We start from the raw sequence: 23,010 nt of genomic DNA, 5'->3' as shown, positions 1-23,010 counted from the left end.
TAGAGCTGCAGAACAGGCATATAGCCACAGGACAGCGATAGAGCTGCATGACAGACATAGAGCTGCAGGACAGAGATAGTGCTACAGGACATACATAGAGCGGCAGGACAGACATAGAGCTACAGGATAGAGTTAGAGCTGCAGAACAGGCATATAGCCACAGGACAGCGATAGAGCTGCATGACAGACATAGAGCTACAGGATAGAGTTAGAGCTGCAGAACAGGCATATAGCCACAGGACAGCGATAGAGCTGCATGACAGACATAGAGCTGCTGGACAAACATAGAGCTACAGGATAGGAACAAAGCTACTGGACAGACATAGAGCTACAGGAGAGAGATAGTGCTACAGGACAGAGATAAAGCTACATAGTGCTGCAATACAGACATAGAGCTACGAGCCAGACATATAGCTACATGACAGTGATAGTGCTACAGAACAGACATGGAGCTACAGGACATACATAGCTCTGCAATACAGACATAGAGCTACGAGCCAGACATAGAGCTCCAGGACAGAGATAGTGCTACAGAAGAGACATTGAGCTACAGAACAGATATAGAGCTACATGACAGGCATAAAGCTACAGGACAGAGATAGAGATACAGGACAGACATAGAGCTACATGACAGGCATAAAGCTACAGGACAGAGATAGAGCTACATGACAGACATAGAGCTACAGGACAGAAACAGAGCTACGGGACAGAGAAAGAGCTACAGGACAGACAGAGCTACATGACAGGCATAGGGCTACAGGACAGATATAGAGCTACAGGACAGAGATAGAGCTACAGGACAGACATAGAGCTACAGGGCAGAAACAGATCTACAGTACAGAGATAGAGCTACAGGACAGGGATAAAGCTACAGGACAGACATAGAGCTACGGGGCAGAGATAGAGCTACAGGGCAGAAACATATCTACAGGACAGAGATAGAGCTACAGGACAGAGATAAAGCTACAGGACAGACATAGAGCTACAGGACAGAGATAGAGCTACAGACAGACACAGAGCTACAGGACAGACAGAACATCAAAGACCTAAGGCTATAGTATACAGCCACACAACAGACAAAGAGCTAGAGCTGCAAGGATTGCTACAGAACATAGTTACAAGTATAGCGAGCAAGTAGTCCTATAAGGCTAATACAATCAGACTCAGTGCCACAGAGACAAATCTAGTGCTACAGCACGAAGCTAAAGACGTACTTTAAGCAAAGGGCTACACAACTACAGCTATAACACATGTCTACTACTAGACCCTCAGCCAAATCATCTTCATCAAAGGACAAATAAAAAAGTAACAATAAGAGCATGTCTTTCCTACCAGGCATCATCGTTATCAGATTAAGCAAGAGCGAGCCGAGTCATCGTCGAGAGCACTGATCGAAAAAGGGAAAAGCGCAGGCAGTTGCATGACTCTCCATTCACCTTCCTCTCCCAGAGATAAGAACCTATCTCTGTCTATTCCACATCACTCAAAGAGCTGACTGAAGTCATGACGTTTTTCTATTCTCTCAAATTCAAAGCTACCAACATCAGTGAGGAGGAAGAATTGTCAAACCCTGAACCATTCACTGACAGTTCAACATCAACTGAAGTAGTCAAAGAAAGCACATATTGCATCAATGTAAACTGAACAGCATATCAACAACTCTATGGTTACATCTTGATTGACACCAATCTAATATCAATGCAAATAGATCAACACCGTTATCCTGCACCTATTAGAACTGAGATTGTTTTGCCTCATCTCATTCAGATATAAGTAGAAATGAAGACCACTTGTACAAGACCGCAAGCAGGAACAAAGGCAGACATCAGACAGAAAGACAGCATGGGGGGACAAAAAGACAGACAAAGACAGGCAGAGAGACAGACAGCATGAGGGGACAAAAAGACAAACAAAGACAGGCAGAGAGACAGAGGCATGTCGCCGCCCACTTGTCCGCCCCTTAATCACACCTGAATGAGTTGTTTTTCAGCGAGAACACACGCTGGAACAGTAAAGGGGCCTGGCGCAGGCAGGTAGAGAGGCAGGCAGGCAGGAGGCAGGCAGGAGGCAGGCAGGAGGCAGGCAGGTAGAGAGGCAGGCAGGCAGGTAGAGAGGCAGGCAGGCAGGCAGGAGGCAGGCAGGTAGAGAGGCAGGCAGAGAGGCAGGCAGGCAGGCAGGCAGAGAGGCAGGCAGGCAGGTAGAGAGGCAGGCAGGTAGAGAGGCAGGCAGGCAGGAGGCAGGCAGGTAGAGAGGCAGAGAGGCAGGCAGCCAGGTAGAGAGGCAGGCAGGCAGGAGGCAGGCAGGCAGAGAGGCAGGCAGGCAGGAGGCAGGCAGGTAGAGAGGCAGGCAGGCAGGAGGCAGGCAGGTAGAGAAGCAGGCAGGCAGGAGGCAGGCAGGTAGAGAGGCAGAGAGGCAGGCAGGCAGAGAGGCAGGCAGGCAGGAGGCAGGCAGAGAGGCAGGCAGGCAGGAGGCAGGCAGGTAGAGAGGCAGGCAGGCAGGCAGAGAGGCAGACAGGAGGCAGGCAGAGAGGCAGGCAGGCAGAGAGGCAGGCACGCAGGAGGCAGGCAGGAGGCAGGTAGGCAGGAGGCAGGCAGGCAGGAGGCAGGCAGGTAGAGAGGCAGAGAGGCAGGCAGGCAGGCAGACATGAGGCAGGTAGAGAGGCAGGCAGGCAAAGAGGCAGACAGGAGGCAGGCAGAGAGGCAGGCAGGCAGAAAGGCAGGCACGCAGGAGGCAGGCAGGAGGCAGGTAGGCAGGAGGCAGGCAGGCAGGAGGCGAGCTAGTGGGAGGGTGCTCTCTGTAGCTATGGCTCCCTGTGGTGCCATTCCACTGCTTTGTGTTGTGAAGCACAGCAAGCTGTTGGCCCTGTAAACAGGCTGCTAGCTCTATATCAGGATTTTTTATTTTTAGAATGTAACACGCAATTATACTGTAAGATGTGTTATTACATATGGGTAGACTGATTATACATACGAAAACATGAGCTCAGCCTGTTCTTCCAAGGACATTCTAATTGTCTTTCTAATCAATCCATCCATTTGTCTATCCACCCATCTATCCATACATCCCACCTACCTGCTGCTGTTCTGGGCTAAGAGTAGCCCCATGCAGGTCCTTCCCCAGGAACCCAGGGTACAAAAACACAAACAAATCAATGGAGTTAAACACAGCTCCACACAGAAAGGATACAGTCTGAGGGCCCCACTCTGGGTCCCAATGGCCAGGATCTTCTGGACTGGGTCATGGGCCATGGACGACGGCTGATAGGGGAAGCCATGACGGACAGTCTGGGCATCCAATGAGAGGGCAGCAAATCAGGGCGATGCGGAAACAACAGGTAAATCATGGTTAGAGGTAATTTTCATGAGCGTTCCCACAACAGAGTAACGTTAGTTTTGTGTCCAAATAATATAATCGATATACGTACTCAAACCGCAATTTGAAGTCTGTGAATGAACACTTGAAATGAACAGGCAAATGAACAAAAATATACAGCAACACAATGAGCACAACAGCAATGACCCTAGAAAGAACTAGCATTTTATGTGGGATTCTTTTTTATCGTAGCAGTTAGGTTGCATCATATTGTGTGTGCATAGGCCCATTTTCAGATAATAGTAACAACACCATCAACTTTTGATGGCGTCTCCCACATAGCAACTAGTCGTGATTACATTACTACTGTAGAAATAAAACACAGCAATAAAACCCATCACTTTGGGGCGTGACAGGTCTACCACAATATGCTGGTGCTGCTGGAGCCTATTGCATCAGTCGGCAAGTCAGTCGGCGAGTTGTTGTAGCCTACTTGTTTGCTTAAAGCCAGAGCAGAGCAGAGTGCTAAAGCATATTACGTAAGAGCCACTCCACTGTAGCAGACACCTGCCCTAGCGCAGGCAGCAGCGGAAACACGGGCTGGGCTTAGGATCATTTCCCACGACCATATGCGCCTGGAGCGCCAACCCAATTATGACACTCCATGACCCGGCTGGATCAAAACCGCAAGACCTATTTTAGTTTTATTTGTATTTTCATGAAAATAATTGGCGACATGTAGCTTCGGCTGTTCGAGCCAACCATTCCAGATATTAGGCCTACACGGGTCTAGCCCAGCGCAAATGCTGAAACCCTTGTGCACTCTTGCGATGGATGTCACATGTCACAAATAGCCCTGCATTTTCAAGTCGATGATATAGGCTACCACAAATCATTTACATTATGTAGGCCTAATGATATTAATCTTTCCCAAGAGCATTAACTAATATTCATGTTAAAGCACACAAAACTGTGCCATGTAGAAATGAGCAGCATCACTCAACGCTGGGCTACCATCGCTCCAAGAGATAAAAAAAAAAAAAAAACGGTATGTATGCCTAATGTCATGTCAAGGGGTAGCCAAGCACCTCAACTGCTCCACGGAGTTGAGTGCAGACTAGAGTTTTTAAATGAACCTACAACTTCTTAGAGTCGCTATTTGGTCGAAATTCTTCAACCCTTACCTATGTATGTCCTCTGTTGTTGTGTACCCTTGTTTGCTGAAATCCATACTTTTTAATGAAACGTCAATTTATCCAATAGAACACAGAGTGTTCTTCAATTAAAGTTTTTTTAACATCAGGTATGTACAGTGCGGTGTCCATCAGGGCGGTTCCCTTGGGCCGTTAATCTTCTCTATTTCTACAAATTATTTGCCACTGGTCTTACACAAAGCTAGAATGACTATGTATGGATGATTTTACACACTACATGTCAGCACCCAAAGCCAGTGATCTCACTGAATTCTAAATAAAAAGTTACAGTCAGTATCAGAATGGATGATTACTAATAAAGTGGTCTTAAAAGGTGCAATATGCAGAAATCGCTCCACCATTTCTTGGTTGCTAAAATTCTAATAGTTCACCAAATTTGTGTTGACATGACAAAACAAGCATTGTACAGTGTAGAAAATCATTGTACCATCTAAAATGCTGTGAAATGTATTTTCAATAAGCAAAAATATAGTATTTTCAGCTGTTTGAAGCTGGTGTACAAAATCAGAAGTAAAAGATGGAAAAGGCATAGAAATAGAGCACATAGAACAAATCTACCTCTTCTTAGACTTGCATTCAATGACAAATCTATAATTCACATTTCACTCCTCCAGGTCCGTCTCCTGTCAGCAGCCCTGCAGCAGATTTAAAGCTATGGATGACAGGGATTTCAGTTGCATGATTCCGCAGCTTTGGAATGCACTTTCAGACACTATTAGGGCTGAGGAGTCTCTGTCCTCTTTTGAAGGCACAGCCCAAGACCTTGCTGTTCCGAAAAGCCTTCAAGGACCTCTGCTAACCCTGTTCTCATGTCTCCCGGATCTGACGACAACTGTATATAGCTTTGATTGTTATCTGTGTTCTGTGTTTTGGATTGTTCTAATTATTCTTTTGTATATTTTTGTTAGCACCTTGGGTGTGAGAAAAGCACTTTACAAATTAAATGAATTGTTATTATTATCATTACATCTAAAAGTAAAGGCATTGTATTTGTTTCAAAACATTCTCTAAGACCTAAACCTCAATTGGAGTTGGGGTGTTGCCATTGAGCAAGTTGTGGAGGCTAAACTCCTAAGTATAACATTGGATGGTCAATTATCATGGTCAAGTCATATTGACAAAGTTGTTGTGAAGCTGGGGAGGGGTATGTCTGTTATAACAAGATGTTCTACGTTTTTTACACAAAAAATCAACTGTACTAGTTGTTTAGGATCTGGCCTAGTCCCATCTTGATCACTGTCTGGCAATATGGTCAAGCGCACCAAAGAAAGACCTAGCAAAGCTGCAGCTGGTTCCAAACAGAGCAGCATGCCTTTCACACACAGCATTAACGTCAACAACATGCCAGTCATTTCCTGGTTGAGGTTTGACGAGAGATCAACTTCTTCTCTTCTAGTTTTTATGAGAAATATCACTGTGATGAAAACTCCAGATTCTCTGCATAATCAAATAACATTCAGCTCAGACACCTGTAGATATCCCACAAGACACGCCGCCATGGGTCTCATCACTGTCCTCAAGTCCAAATGAAGTCGTGGCAACGCACAGTATTATACAGAGCCATGATCACATGGAACATCCTTCCATCTCTATTAACTCAAGCAAACATCAAAATGACCTTTGAAAAAAGTATTGGTATTTGACATTTGATGAGGATCCCCATTAGCTGTTGGGAAAGCAGCAGCTACTCTTCCTGAGGTCCACACAAAACATGAAACAGGGCATCATACAGACCATTAACAGACAAGAGAATTGAACAACCTCTCATGGAAAGGTGGGACTGTGTTGGAAACACACACAAACACACACAGACACACAAACATGTTTTTTTCTTGTTGTATTGTTTGTATCATTTTGTTGTTGTTGTTGTGTTTTAAATGTGTGTGACTGTCCTTGTCTATCAGTGTATCAGTGTTTTGTTACTTGTCATGTTTCATGTTCTGTGTGGACCCCGGGAAGAGTAGCTGCTGCTTTCCCAACAGCTAATGGGGATCCTAATAAACAAATCAATACTATCACCAGTGGCTACATCCCACAGTCAGTGGTTGCAAATCCAATCAGTTTTCCATGTTGATTAAACGTCATCACATATATTTGGAGGGTTGAAAGGACATGGAAACAACGTTGATTGAACCCATTTTTGCCCAGTGGAATTTGATAAACGATTTATTAAAAAGTATGGATTTCATTGAAAAAAAAGTCTGTGCTCAACTCTGCAGATGGGTTGAGGTATTGGATAGTCAAGGGACTACAGCACATTGCCGTGAACTTGAAGCTGTGGCTGCATGATCGTGATCATGTGTAATAAAATAGCTCTTATACAGGTGTTCAATTCAATCTCGTGTTCAGGTCATCTTGGCCTGGCCCAAACATGACAATTGAATTAAGGTGAGAAATAGTCAAAAATTCAAGGGGTTGTCCATTTGAATAGAAAGCAACGTATCCTATGTATCAACGATAATATAGATTTGCAGTGACGTCCTAAGGATGGGCTACGTTCGTTCCAGCTGATGTGCAGGCAGTGCGTGCATGTCAATCGAATGTGAGCTCTTATTAACCCCATCCATTCTTCTGTCAAGACCTATCCCATGAATAATGGGAGCCAGTGCATGATAACACGGGTCGAAATGTCAGACGCAGCCTTATTCTATGGATCAATGAGGCAATCGGGTGTGTGAACTGGAAGGTGAGTGTTGGTGGGAGACTGATAGCCACTGTATCAACCGGCTCGGGACCCAGCGATTGACATGTTAATCCATTACCCATTATGCAAGAAACGGGTTGTTTAATCCCAACCCCTCTGTGTGACAGTTCATGGGAAGTGCAGATGGTATGAGCGATGAAACCAGTTTATTTGAACGGAAGGGGGATATATGTAGGCCTATGCATTTATTAGATCGTTATAAAGGTAGGACTATATAGGCTAATGCTGAGATGTATAGAAACAAACGCTAAATTATGATGGAAAGCCTATTCTATCTTGGTAGATCTCTAAACGCATTCGCCATATGCGCATTTTACAAGCTGGGTTAACAAACACTGGGAATTGACAGATGGCGTTGCCTATGAAGCAAACTATATTATCATTATTATAACACCTTTACATAACAGATGTTTATGAAAAAGACCAGGCAAACGCAGGTGGTCAGCTATAGTAGTTTAACCGTTCATCAGATGATAACAGATGTAGGCTATCAATAGTAATAGGGGGCGGCGCGTTAAGTAGTCTATCAATATCGAGAGACGCGGCGGCCAATATGCAGTAAGAAAATAGAGACGTTTGATACAGAAATGTTTGATACAGCTGCATAATAAAATGCATCTGACTCGCCCACCTTGCAGAGTTGAAAATTCTCGGACTGAAGGGTCTCCTGCATCAAATTGTTCTCCTGGGTGCCCGACTGGCCAGACGAAGCCGAGGAAGACGCTTGCTCCTTTAGGCCGTCCAGTACCTTCCTGATGTTAAACTTCTTCATTTTACCCCAGAAACACTGCGACGACGACGGAGCACAGAATTGAAATCACCAGCGCAAGATAAGGGGGTAAAGCCACTCTCTCGCTCTCTTCTGATTGCCTTCGTAAATCTCACATTTTAGATTTTGTTTTTACCGCAGTCTCCATGGTGAAAAGGGTTTCGGCCGCACACCGCTCGGGTCGGGCTCGTTGACGCGCAATTTCGAGTCGATTCTCTATTTATTTGTTGTGTGGCTATGTGCGTCGGTGTAGTCTTCTCTGACTCCGTGTCCCACTGCGTCTACGCTGCTCGCTCGCTCTCTCCGTTTTTTCTCCCCTTCCCTCCCCTCTCTGCTCAGTCAACGCGGAACGCAGCTGCAGCGGTGCTTCTGCGCATTTCAGCAACCGGATATTTGATAGAAGCGCCTCTGCTCCCGTATACATCTCCTTCTCTGCCCTTGCTACAGAGGCAGGATTTATCTCGCTCTCTTCCTTTTCTACCTTATTCTCTCTCCCACCTCTTTCTCCGTCTCTATCTCATTCTATTTCGCACACACGTGTGCACGTACGCACACGCATACACATTCACACTGAGGGTAGGGTGAACAGCACCTGGTGATATTTGGATGCATCGGGACAGACAGACATGCTCAGACAGACATGCTCAGACAGACATGCTCAGACAGACAGACAGACAGACAGACAGGCAACCTTATTCACCTTGACAAGGCTTGGCTGTACATACGCCCCACATCAATATTAAAACACCACACTTACAGCTCATTCATTATCCATGGTGATCACTGTGAGGATTTTATTTGAACCTTGCTTTATTTTCCCTGTTTCTCATGAGAAGAGAACAATCCCTAAAGGGTGCTAAGATCCCCAAAAGCTTTGTGGGTCGCTCTCATGCCTGACTGATATTGCGTGGGCACCTGTGGACTGTGTTGGCACACACGCACCAGGCGCCTATGGCACACACACTGAAGTAGACACTGAAGCACAGTGGTGGAAGTAATGGTTGTGTTTACACTCCCGAGTTCCACACCTGATACCTCCTGCTCTGCTCTGTTCTGCTCGCCCTGTTCTGCTCTATGGTGGGAAGCTATGTCTCTCTCTCTCTCTCTCTCTCTCTTTCTCTCTCTCTCTCTACCTCTGTCTTTGCTACCACCCTTCTTGTCTTCTCCCACCTTTCCTCTCCCTCTATCCTTCTCTATTCTCCCTCTCCCATCCTTATTGTTTGGCTTAACCACCACAGCCTTCCCAAGCACCAGATAGATCATTATTACATACAGTGGTAGTGCACCTGACTGGCCTTACTACACACCAAAATCAATGGAGTACATTTAACTCTGAAAGTGTAAACTGTACACTATTTTCAGGGAACATATGAGTCCGACTGTACCAGTATTAAATGAACACTTTTAAAAGTAATAAGGAACTCAATTGTGGTGTTTGCATAGCTCTACTATAGAGTAATATGCAACACCTACATTTTAAAATATCACATTTTTTGTGATTCCGGATTTATACTGAACACAAATATAAACACAACATAAAAAGTGGTGGTCCCATGTTTCATGAGCAAAAATTAAAGATCCCAGAATTTTTCCATATGCACAAAAGTCGTATTTCTCTCAAATTTTGTGATCCTTTGCCAAGTTAATCCACACATCTGACAGGTGTGGCAAATCAAGAATCTGATTCAATAGCATGGTAATTACACAGGTGCACCTTGTGCTGGGGACAATAAAAGGCCACTCTAATATGTGCACCTGTTCCGGTGGAACAATATTTTGATGTGGGGCGCTGTCCTCAAACAATCGCATGGCACGTTTTTGCTCTAATAGCTACCGTAAATCGGACAGTGCAGTTAGATGAACAAGAATTTAAGATTCCAGCCGATATAAGACACTTATAGGTACATACATGTTTAAAATCCATATTATTTCTGATTATTTATTTGAATTGCGTGCCCTCCAGTTTCCCCGGAAGTTGTTCTGCTTGACCCCGAGCCTTGAGAAGTAGTCCTGGGGCTTTCACCAAGTGAGTTCCTTGGCGAATGTTATAATTAAAATTAAACTCCATGACATTACATATATCATAAGGCCTTTCTTATTGGCCTAGTTGATGGCCTAGTGGTGTTCGGAAACTCCTGGGTTATGGGATAGGATATCCAACAGTTTGAATATTTATGCACTCGCAACCTGCATTCAGAATGACTTTCAGGGTTATGATACTTAATACAAAACACTACCTAAACCATTTAAACTGGAACAACCATTTCAGTAAACGGTGAAATAAATCTAACTAATTGATTGGATTTGTTTAGAAAAATGTGTTATTCATCCTTCTGTAGCATAAGACTAATAAATTAATCAATGTACAGTACATAAAAAACACAGATATTTAAAAAAATCTAACTGCAGTAGAGCATGCTGGGAAGTATAATAATGATCAGTGTGGTTTTGATTAGACTGGTTTACTCTCCACAGTGTAAAACAATAACTATAGTTATTAACACCAGCACTGGGGGTTCTTTTACACCACTGAGTGTTAATTTCACACTTACACCGTACCTAAACTAGCCGTGCGCATGTGCCATCATGCGCAAATAGATTTTGTCCCCCCACACCAAACGTGATCACGACACGCAGGTTGAAATATCAAAACAAACTCTGAACCAAAGATATTAATCACAAAGCATTAAACATTTATGGCAATTTAGCTAGCTAGCTTGCAGTTGACAGCTAATTTGTCCTATTTAGCTATCTTGCTGTTGCTAGATAATTTGTCCTGGGACAGAAACACTGAGTTATTTTATCTGAAATGCACAAGGTCCTCTGCTCTTACAATTAGTCCAAACATAAAACGGTGAATCAAATCATTTCTAGTCATCTCTCCTCCTTCCAGGCCTTTTCTTCTTTGGACTTTATATGCCGATTGGCATCTAACCTTCATAGTTACCACGACGACCGACCAAACTCAGTTCATCTTTCAATCATCCACGTGGGTATAAACAATGAGGAGATGGCACATGGATATCTGCTTCTATAAACCAATGAGGATATAGGAGAGGCAGGACTTGCACCGCGTTCAGCATCACAAATAGAACTGACTTCTATTTTAACGCTTGACAACGCAGACGCTCGTTGGCGCGCGCAAGCAGTGTGGGTGCAATAATTGAATAACATGTACAGTTGAAGTCGAAAGTTTACATACACCTTAGCCAAATACATTTAATCTCAGTTTTTCACAATTCCTGACGTTTAATCCTAGTAAAAATCCCCTGTCTTGGTCAGTTAGGATCACCACTTTGTTTTAAGAATGTGTAATGTCAGAATAATAGTAGAGAGAATGATTTATTTCAGCTTTAATTTCTTTCATCACATTCCCAGTGGGTCAGAAATTTACATACACACAATTAGTATTTGGCCTTTAAATTGTCTTTAAATTGTTTAACTTGGGTCAAAGGCTTCGGGTATTCTTCCACAAACCTCCCGCAATAAGTTGGGTGAATTTTGGCCCATTCCTCCTGACAGAGCTGTTGTAACTGAGTCAGGTTTGTAGGCCTCCTTGTTTGCACACGCTTTTTCAGTTCTTCCCACAAATTTTCTATAGGATTGAGGTTAGGGCTTTGTGATGGCCTCTCTAATACCTTGACGTTGTTGTCCTTAAGCCATTTTGCCACAACTTTGGAAGTATGCTTGGGGTCATTGTCCATTTGGAAGACCCATTTGCGACCAAGCTTTAACTTTCTGACTGATGTCTTGAGATGTTGCTTCAATATATCCACATCATTTTCCACCCTCATGATGCCATCTATTTTGTGAAGTGCACCAGTTCCTCCTGCAGCAAGCACCCCCACAACATGATGGTGCCACCCCTGTGCTTCACGGTTGGGATGGTTTTCTTCGGCTTGCAAGACTCCCCCTTTTTCCTCCAAACATAACAATGGTCATTAAGGCAAAACAGTTCTATTTTTTGTTTCATCAGACCAGAGGACATTTCTCCAAAAAGTGCGATCTTTGTCCCCATGTGCAGTTGTCATAGTCTGTCTTTTTATGGCGGTTTTGGAGCAATGGCTTCTTCCTTACTGAGCGGCAATTGAGGTTATGGCAATATAGGACTCGTTTTAGTGTGGATATAGATACTTTTGTACCTATTTCATCCAGCATCTTCACAGGGTCTTTTGCTGTTGTTCTGGGATTGATTTGCACTTTTCTCACCAAAGTACGTTCATCTCTAGGAGACAGAACGGGTCTCCTTCCTGAGCGTTATGACGTCTGCGTGGTCTCATGGTATTTATACTTGCATACTATTATTTGTACAGATGAACGTGGCACCTTCAGGCATTTGGAAATTGCTCCCAAGGATGAACCAGATTTGTGGAGGTCTACAATTTTCTACAATTTTTTTCCCCCATGATTTCAAGCAAAGAGGCACTGAGTTTGAAGGTTGGCCTTGAAATACATCCACAGGTAAACCTCCAATTGACTCAAATGATGTCAATTACCCTATCAGAAGCTTCTAAAGCCATGACATCACTTTCTGGAATTTCCAAGCTGTTTAATAGCACAGTCAATTTAGGTTATGTAAACTTCTGACCTGCTGGAATTGTGATACAGTGAGTTATAAGTGAAATAATATGTCTGTAAACAATTGTTGGAAAAATGACCGTGTCATGCACAAAGTAGATGTCCTAACTGACTTGCCAGAACTATAGTTTGTTAACAAGACATTTGGTGGTGGTTGAAAAAGAGAGTTTTAATGCCTCCAACCTAAGTGTATGGTAAACTTCCGACTTCAACAGTATGTTTACATTTATTTTGCGACGCGAGCGGTGTGGTCAGCATGTAACAGAGTGAATTTGACTTCAGAATCAACACTAGAAATGTTACACTGAAAAAATCCCAACACTGGCCAAATTGCTGTGTTGTGCTATTCATAGATCCAGCTGTCTGATGTGGCTGTCTGTGTGTTTTGGGATGAGATATAGTGGTTAGTACCCTATAGTACACACCAGGTGAATGCTACACATTGCTGGTGGGTGAGGTGAGTTGACAATAAATGTGCGGAAGTAACATTGTCTGTTCAGGAGTTATATAAACTGTTACACTGTTATATTGTAAAAATGCCACCCAGTTATTACATTAGTATTGCATTGGTAGAAGACAGTATTGAATAAGAAACAAAAACAAATTGTGTGCAAATTATATATTTATTAAGTATATCAATATAGTCCTGTTGTGATTTATATTTGCATAATGAACTCATATTGACCCCCTCCCAACCCAGCCTAATAATATCCTTCCATTATAGAATAGATTTAAAGAGCAAAGAAAACAGGCGCTTATTAGCTATTCTGTTCCCTGTGTGAGTGTGTGTGTGTCTGAGAAACGAGATACCTCCCGCCCACACACATGCAAGGCCACAGCGTGGGATGGAGGGCCCTTGGTGACTGTTTCATCAGTGATTTAATTTACCACCATTGTGTCATGGCCATTCATCTTGCTGCTGCTGTGTGTGTGTGTGTGTGTGTGTGTGTGTGTGTGTGTGTGTGTGTGTGTGTGTGTGTGTGTGTGTGTGTGTGTGTGTTTGCCCGTTGCATTCAGAATCAGACTGCTGTGTGCTTTGATAAAGCCTTCCATTGACCCAGCGCTGCATTGTTCTCTTTGAGACTGGCAAAGTGCAAGGAAGGGGGAAGAGAACGAAAGGGTGAGAAATAAATTAAGAGGGGTGGGGCACGGACAGAGGTGTAAAATTCTGTTTTCAGTTTAGGTGTGTTATTTTTAGAACCTCAATCAATATTTGATTATAGTTCAAGGTCATCTGATGTCACTAATTTGCCTTTCTGCATATGGACACATGACAGTCCCTCTCATAAACAGAGCGACTCATCACATGTTGGATCTGATTGGCCGACTATGATTAAACCCAAGGAACGGCTTTTAATCGCAGGACATGTACGGACCAATCCCATCACAATAAATCATCCTGGCCCGGGAGCACCCCATCTGTCATCAATCAGCAGAGTAACCGTGGGAAATATACACATACACAGGGATCTGTGTTTCTGTACAACATATTGTATGTCTAATCTAGTGGTAATCCAACGCCAGGGGTTAGGATGAACCATAGGCATGTATACGTCATTGGGGTGAAAAGGGCAGGTTCTTTGGCACTGCAGCACTATACATTAAGACCAACAACACCATCATAACACCATCATGTTGGTCATTTGTGCAACAGATGACTTGGTACTTATCTGTGGCGGCATCATGTACAGGCTTTTTACTCTGATAGATCTCTCTAACATCGACATCTTAATGGAAACGCAATAACAGGCAGTATAACACCCAATAGGACGTATGTACAAGGACGAGTAAGCAATATCCTGGGAAAAACACATTGGCTTTCATATATCATTTCAACATAAAAAAACTAGCCTAGTGCGTAGCTATAACGACAGACTACACTTACAGTAATTTACTGGCAGTCAGTGACCTGTAAGATACTGTAAAAAAGAAAGGAAAATAAGTACAGTATTGTAATGACCTGACTAGATCATAAAGGAACAATTGTCCAGACAGAGGATTGAGTTTACGAATTGACGGTTTATTAAACCAACTTTACACAGGCTACTGTTTGGCAGTAGCGCACGCCAAAAAAAATGAAAGATAACCCACAAGCCAATCGTGACCTTCTCTTGTGAAGCCCAGACATAAGAGAGAGAACAAAGGCTAAACCTTAACTTCAAATGCTCCATCCCCCTGCCCAACCCCCTTACACGCCACTCCGCCAACCGCCAGGATGCCCGGCATCAGAATATTCCAAGCATTCCCGTGATTGGCAGATAGCAGGTTGATTGGCATGTCGGACCCCGCGAACACTGGGTACTGGTAAGTACAACACAACCACCTACTAGCCTAACACATAACACACAGCTGTCTGTGCGGGTCGCTACAGTATGTTACAATACATTTCCAAAACATTTGGTTTAACAGCACATTACTGTAAAGGGACAATGACAGGCCACATGTTAAATGGTGTATGTGTGTGAAAATCTGAGACAATGCCAGGTCAAAGGGACGATGGGAAGCCTCTATTTGTCATGCACTGAGACAACATATTAGCTAGAGAGGATGTATGAACGACCTTTCTACCTTAAATGACAGGTGCAGTTAATCTAGATGATCACAACACACCTGAGTACAGAGCCTTATGATCTCACCATCCCACCGGCACACTGCCATCAACCCACAATGCACAGCAACGGACCCTAACGAGGGATAGGACACCTCGCTCAGATACGCAATATGTACTCATATACGCACACACATTCTGAGCCTCAGAGGATTTAAAGGGTTTCCCTTAAAAGTTGTACCCGTATGCAGGTTTAAATAGCAGATTTGGGCACTGATAAGCTACATTGGAACGCAGTGGCTGTACAGTAACATGACATCATAGCTCAGGCTCTGTGCTTCACAGCACAGTATGGATTTTGACTGTCAGCCTCTCTGAATTTGAGCAACGCAGTCGTGAGTAAGAGAAGTGCTGTAATTTAAGAGGACGTGATGTATTTAGAAAGATGAGATGTTGAGGATTATAATAAATATCTATGTCATGGAAGCAAGGCAAACACCAGAGTCCAAATGTGCACATTTCCATATCATACAATTCATTTCACTGTGTCAACGTTTATGACACGGCATTGTGGGTTGTTCTGAACAGAATAAGCCTATTTATGTTTGTCAATTGTGAAGAAAATTCACTGTGGAAACACTCACCGGACACTTTTCTATGCGCACAAAGTTACGATCGGTTTCTCTGAATTGCCGAACACTGTAAAATCCTATTTCATAACTTAGCTGGCAACAGAACAAGCTTTCAAATGATGCTCACCTGACCCAGATTTATAAAATGGGACGTTTTTTGGATTGTTTAAAACAGAAATCGTGTGATGGCGAGGACGCAGGGTTGTGTTCCAAACAAAATGACAAGTGTGCACTTGTTCCTCATCCGCACAGCGAGGAGAGCTCAAAAAAAACATATTTGTCATAAAAGTGCATTGGAATGACTTCGGAACTGTGCTCACTTCAGAGAGGTGTGCGGCCACTTGGAGACACCAGTTAGTCCTCTCACTCAAACTCTTGCAATTTCTTTAGTTTTATGTTGCGCCAACCCTACATTTATTTTGTGGGAATATTCTTATCATCCCACACGGCACAGATGTCAATTCAACATTTATTCCACGTTGATTCAACCAGTGTGTGCCCAGTGGGATGTTACTGAATGCATCCAGAGTATTTTCAGATGTCGTTATCAACAAATGCAGCGAAAAGTACAGTGTATGTACACCTAGTGTACGTACAGTGTATGTACACCTAGTGTACAAAACATTAGGAACACCTGCTCTTTGCATGACATAGACTAACCAGGTGAAAACTATAATCCCTTATTGATGTCAATCAGTGTAGATGAAGAGGAGGAGACTGGTTAAATAAATATGTTTGAGCCTTGAGACAACTGAGACATGGATTGTGTGTGGTGTGTCATTCAGTGGGTGAATGGACAATATAGTGCCTTTGAACAGGGTAGGGGAGTTGGTGCCAGGCACAAGAAAAGCAAGAACTGCAATGCTGCTGCGTTTTTCACGCTCAGAAGTTTCCTGAGTGTATCAAGAATAGTCCACCACCCAAAGGACATCCAGCCAACTTGACAACTTTGGGAAGCGTTGGAGTCAACGTGGGCCAGCATCCCTGTGGAACGCTTCCGACTCCCCGATGAATTGAGGCTGTTGTGAGGGCAGAAGGGGATGTGACTCAATATTTGGAAAGTGTTCCTAACGTTTGGACATTCAGTGTAAAATGCACATAAAATCAGCAGTGTAATGTTTGGATTCTGTCTTGTGTCATGTGAACTGTTCTCTCAACTTTGGCCTAATACCTTTCCCATAATCTCCAAACTGTTCCCTTTCAATTCTTATGCTTTTCATATTATACATTGTCTTCTGTACGAAACATTTCAATTTAGCCCTATCCGTATATCGAAATTCCCACAAGTGTAAAGGATTAATGAGTCGCTGTCCTTGAGGGAGAGCTTAATTGTCTGTGTGTGGTTAAATAGGGGGATGTTTCAATGTCATTCGCGCTCTGATTACGTGTGTGTGTGTGTGTGTGTGTGTAAAAATGTGTGTGTCACACAGTATGGGAGATATCTGGGTAAATGACACCCCCTATGGTCACACAGAACCAGTGGTGCAGTGATGCCTGGAGAAGAGGCCCACCCAGTGAAGGCGACCTGTGTGAAAAATTATATTAGAAACAGTGACATACACTCAGAATGATCTCAAATTATAAATCCCATATTGGTCTTTCATAGTCAGGTCAAGCTGTGCAAGTAGACCTACTATTGAAACAGATAAATGAGTCTCAACTGAGTCAGAAATTCACACGTTTCAGATGAATATTCTTTTTATTCAGGTTTCTGTTCTGAAAGTCAAACAATTGTAATAGAAACACAACCAAATTGGATGTTATAAGTCCATGACATTGGTTAAACCACATCAGGAGACCACTTGAGGTCTGGGAAAAAAAAATAGAACACATGTTTGAGTGTAGCTTACCATTTAATTCAGTGTAGTTACCATTTAATTCAGTGTAGTTACCATTTAATTCAAGTGCACAGGCACCTAGCACTATTTGGTTAGCAGTGTTTCTGTAGCACATGAGATGGGAGTTTGCAAAACAAATGGCCACTGGATTGATGCAAATAATCATTCTGCCAGATATACATAGCTAGCTACAAAGTAGCCTAACATTTAACTGAGACGGTTATTAGGGAAGCCTTTCCATCTACCAGAGTACAGGTATGCCTGTCATTAGCTTCACTATATTTGTCCTGTTCCTTAATTGCTCAAAACCTGGATGTTTTACTTCATATTATGAGGCATGTCTTACCGTGCCTCAATGAGGCCTTTATCCACGATCCCACCATAGAAACGTGGAGGCAATTCTTTTCTAAAGACTTCCTCATATGCTTTCTTTCTCCTGTTCTATTGCTTTTCCATATTTCATTGTCTAGCAGCCAAAGGCATTATCCTAGTCATATTAGCAGCCCATGATAGGAATGTTGAAGCATGCAGAAACTATTCACACATAGGTGTGCACATTGCTGCATCTAAATGATCAACATTTTAAGCGAAACATTCTGATCTGTTCCATCAGCCTTATTCGTTGATAGGCCTATACCTCCGCTACACTACTTTGATACGCATCATCGGCTCACTGAAAAATAAGTGTGTATATGGCGTATACATGCGTGCACCCTCTACTGCATAGAACCTCATTACTCTTCATAAGTGATAAAGGAGATTAACGGATGGAGGCATAGATATTTAAAATCATAATAAAGCCTTCATTAAAACCATGGCACTTTTCATGACACCCAGCTTAAATAACCAGCCCAATAATGACTTGTGCCTGTTTGAAGTTTCACTGACAGACAGAGGACAATCTTTACCTCCAACACAGAGGAGAGATATATGGAGTCACAAGATTCTTTGATGCTGACCTTGTAAAAAGGCGAGTGCTTGTTTAACAAGTATAGGTCCAATCAGATTAAAATGGACGATTGCAAAAGGTCAGTGAAATATGCAGCTATGAACAGTAACAACCCAGAGATGATGGCGAGACGGAGATGGGTAAAGAGAGGGTGCATACGTGGGAGTGTGTGTATATGAGAGAGAGAGGTGTTTGGTTTTGTGTGTGTAGGTCGGTGCTTGGATTGGATTGTGTGTGCATCTCTGCGTGTGTGTGTGAGCGTCTCTTTGTGTGTGTGTGTGTGTGGGTGCGTGTGTGTGTGAGCGTCTCTTTGTGTGTGTGTGTGTGTGGGTGCGTGTGTGTGGGTGCGTGAGCGTCTCTTTGTGTGTGTGTGTGTGTGGGTGCGTGCGCCGAAGTGTGCATTGGAGCAGCAAGGCTCGGGGAATGGACGTGATGTGACACTGGCTGGCTAGTCTGCTGTACACTAAGGGCGGCACAGCTGGTATCAGTGCCTACAATCAGCAAAGGTGATAGGACTCCTATCAACAGACAACTCCCTGGGAGGAGACAGACGCTATGATTAAACTAAAGGGCACCGGTAATGTCATTAACGCGGTGACACAGGGCTTTCAGGGGAGCACATTCACACTGAGAAACTGCAGTCAAAGGATCCAAAATGGAGGAGGGTTCTGAGGTAAAAAAAAACCAAACAAACACAGAAAGCGCAATGATCCCGACTGCACTGTTGAGGGATGACCGTTCGCATAGGAGTGATGCCACCTGTCGGAAGACAATACATGAAGAGCTGTTTTAAAGAACAAAGTTGGAGACAGGTAAACTGATGTCCTCTTTTTGTCATTCATTGACTTTGAATCGTTTCTTTGCTACAGACAAAGGGGTATACAAAAATGGGTTCCTTTCAATTGTCATGGAAGGCAATAGAAGGCATTAACTGGAAATTGATTGAATTGATTGAACACTGCCCATGATTTTTATTGAGTTGACAGGAATTAGTATGACATTGACCACCAACTGTGTTGATAACTCAGCAGGATTTATTTTCTTTCCCAGCGGCACACACAACAGGCAGATAAAGGAGTTGGAGGAGAGGAGAGGAGTGGGTGGAGAAATATGATGCTCACCGCATGCCTCTCTGGTCCTTCGCACCCTGTTTATCCCTGGCCGTCAATAATGATTATCAATATATGACAGTTTGGCATTCGACCGCCACTCCTCTGGGAAACTGGCCCGTCCTCCACAGGGTTCAAACGCACTGATCAACAAGTAAGTTCAGCAATCCATGACCGAACCGTGTGTGTGTGTGCCCCGAAACATAAACAATATTCTTGGCTGTGGCAATTGGAACAGGTGCCTACAGAGTGAATTGACCTCCATGGATAGCTTGGATGGTTTTACCCAATGTCCTTCATAGACACTTAGAGTGATTGGGATTTCTAGTATGTAAAGTGGCTGAGGAAGAAAGAGGGTTGGAGATGGCAAAGAAAGAGTGGGGCCAAAGGATTACATTCAAGTAAGTCATTTAGAAGACACTCTTATAAGGAGTCTAATAAAGAAGACTGAAGCAACCTCATGATTCCAGCATGTAATGTAAACATACATGTACTGTAATTACATCTTCAGAAAACAGGTTAGTGGGCAGAGAGTATTCCACGCTCCGTTCGATTTACATACATACACCAAATTTCATACCTCACACTGAAGCCTACGTGTCAATAATACAACTCCAATCTTCCAGATGTGGAGAGATATGAAGTCATCTTCCAAAGACATACAGTAGAGAGATGTATGAATTAGGAAACTATACCTGAAGATATTATGCAGAGAGTGTTCTTACCAAGGCCCTGTCTCTATCTATAGTGACTCCCAGGGCCTCTAGTGGTAAATCAGGGGCTTAATTGTAATCGGTTTTCATTATGGTTCCTACGTCCCACGGCGGGGAAACTTCGCTTTATTGGCAACTTGACACCTCTCAGCTCAAGTGTAAAATAAGGCATGTCTGTTGCCGGTCAAACGCAATCACCGCTAATGAGAAGCAATTATGTTACAATATAATGGCCTGCCTGTCTGAAATTATTTAATGAAAAATGTGTCGTCTGTCTGTCTGTTCATCCATTCATCTGTCAAGGCCTGAAGTGAACGCACACACGCAATAACACATAAGGAATCATGTAGTAACCAAAAAAGTGTTTAACCAAACAAAATATATTTTATATTTGAGATTCTTCAAAGTTTCCACCCTTTGGCAGTTTTGCACACTCTTGGCATCCTCTCAACTAGTATGTAAACATTATTAAAGTGACCAGTGTTCTATGTCTAGGTACATAGGGAGCAGCCTCTAAGAACAGTCTGATGGCCTTGAGATTGAAGCTGTTTTTCAGTCTCTCGGTTCCAGCTTTGATGCACCTGTACTGTGCCATCTTACATTCATAATCCTATATTCCCCAATCCCTATCCTAACCTTAGGCCTAAATCCTAACCCTAAAATAGCTTTTTTCCTCGTGGAGACCGGAAAAAATAATTTTCCTAGTTTTACTATCCATGTCAGGACTTCTGGTCCCTCAGTCCCTAAAGTCATGTTGGATCTCCTGAGTGACAGACAGCTGCCAATCCCACCCCTGATGTGACTGACAGTCTTCCTCTCTCTCCTGTCACTTCCTGTTCTACCCCAGGAAGCAGCTGGACGATCGATGGACAGAGCACAGGGATTTACCACAACGTGTCTCCACTCCACTGTCCATCCATTGACCCCCTGGGTTGTTTGACCTTCTGTCCAGTTCTCTACAAGAACTGGTCACTTAAAGTAGATACAGAGGTCCAACCTGGCATCCGGTTTAGATGTAACATAGCAAACATAAATCCAGGACATCCTGCAATTAGTATATGTAGTGCTTCGTATGGTATGTATTAATTTGTGGGATACTGAATACATTCAACCGAAATGTGTCTTCCGCATTTAACCCAACCCCTCAATCAGAGATGCGGGGGGTTGCCTTAATCGACGTCTTGCTCAAGGGCAGAACGGCAGATTTTCCCAACTTGCCTGCTCAGGGATTCGAACCAACAACCTTTTGGTTACTGGCCCAACGTTCTTAACTGCTAGGCTAGCGGTTGTGGTCCAGCATTCATTTTGTATGATATATTATGAATTACAATTTTTATGATCTTTTACGGATTGCAATTTGTACAATATGTTCCCGAATTTTCAAAACGTATGATAAATTCCTAATGTTAGGAAGGTGGCTAACATTAGCTAGGCTAGGGGTTAAGGTTAGGGTTAGGGGAAGCTAACATGCTCAGTAGTTGCAAATAAATAGTAAGTAGTTGCAAAGTTGACAATTAGCTAACATGCTACAGTTGTCCATGATGATTTGAACACACAACCCTGGGGTTGCTAGACATTCTCATTACACGCTCACCCATCATGGCTGAAACAACCTTACTTTCATTTTTGCTTTAAATAACCTTCTGTTTAACCATCCCAAACGTACCATAACATACTAATTTGAGTGTCTCGGATGTACATTTACTATATCTAGTCTATGAGACCAGGCTGGGAGGTCCAATGGGAATCATATCTGCAAAAAGAGACCAAAGGATTGTCACAGCATCAACAGTTAGATTGTTAAAACATTCTGACGAGGATGTGTTTGCTTGTCTGTTTGGTGCACCATTTTGTGTTTTCCTCAGCTGTGACCTTATTGTTGTGTTCACTATTTCTGACAGTCAGCTATTTGTTCTTTTCTCTGTTTTCCACCCTAATTTATTTGACATCTTGCTGTGTTGTCGCTCCTGTGCGTCTTGCACTCTGCTCCTTGACTGGGCGTCAGGGAGACAGATGAGGGAGTAAGGCTCAGGGGGAGTAACAGGGAAGGTAGAGCAGAGAAGGATTACTGAGGTGAAACTGCATCCAGGTCAGCATTTCTTTGCTACTAGTCTGGGGTGCTGTCCAGCTTTCATCATTTTGACGACAGAAAAAAAACAAAGATGTGTGTGTGTGCGTGACAGCGTGTGCTTGTGTGTTAGGATGTGTCGGATTACTGCAGTAAAACCTTGAGCTCAATCCTGGAAGCCTACCTTCTCCTGTCTACGGTGCAATCGTTCCATAAAACAGCAAGGCTCTGGCACCCTGCCTAACCCTCCATATCAAACAGGGCTGAGAAGCAGTTCTCTCTCGCTCTCTTGTGGCAAAAGACTGTACCCCCTGGAGGATTTCAATTCCCAGAGGGCAGTGCTGCAGCACAATGTGGAACCAGCGATCCAAATGACCCTCTCCCACCTCACTGAGCTCACAGAGGAGTCTATGTGCGCGCATGGGTCAACCAACCAAATACATGAAATACAATGTAAAGTGCTTTGAGATCTTGTTGAAAGAGCTATACAAAATTGCAGGAAGATTCAGTACTTCACGTGTAAGTGTGTGACTCAGTAAATGTGTGAATGGGTTTGGAAGTAGGGAGTCCGAATGT

At 43.3% G+C, this 23,010-nt stretch overlaps 1 protein-coding gene across 1 annotated transcript in view; it reads right to left on the bottom strand.

The window, feature by feature from the left end:
• Positions 1 to 8,389, bottom strand: part of LOC135505510 (syntaxin-binding protein 5-like) — a 135,115-nt gene extending 126,726 nt beyond the window's left edge. Inside the window, exons 1-2 of the mRNA XM_064924585.1 lie at positions 7,862 to 8,389; positions 3,187 to 3,284 (exon numbers count right to left, since the gene is read on the bottom strand). Coding sequence (XP_064780657.1) covers positions 3,187 to 3,284; positions 7,862 to 8,002 — 239 coding nt within the window. The 5' untranslated portion in view covers positions 8,003 to 8,389. The remainder of the gene's footprint in view (positions 1 to 3,186; positions 3,285 to 7,861) is intronic.
• Positions 8,390 to 23,010: the final 14,621 nt, after the last annotated feature.

This window comes from Oncorhynchus masou, chromosome 19 (assembly GCF_036934945.1).
Source record: "Oncorhynchus masou masou isolate Uvic2021 chromosome 19, UVic_Omas_1.1, whole genome shotgun sequence".
Lineage (NCBI taxonomy): Eukaryota > Metazoa > Chordata > Actinopteri > Salmoniformes > Salmonidae > Oncorhynchus > Oncorhynchus masou.
This window is presented reverse-complemented; position numbering and strand designations above follow the sequence as displayed.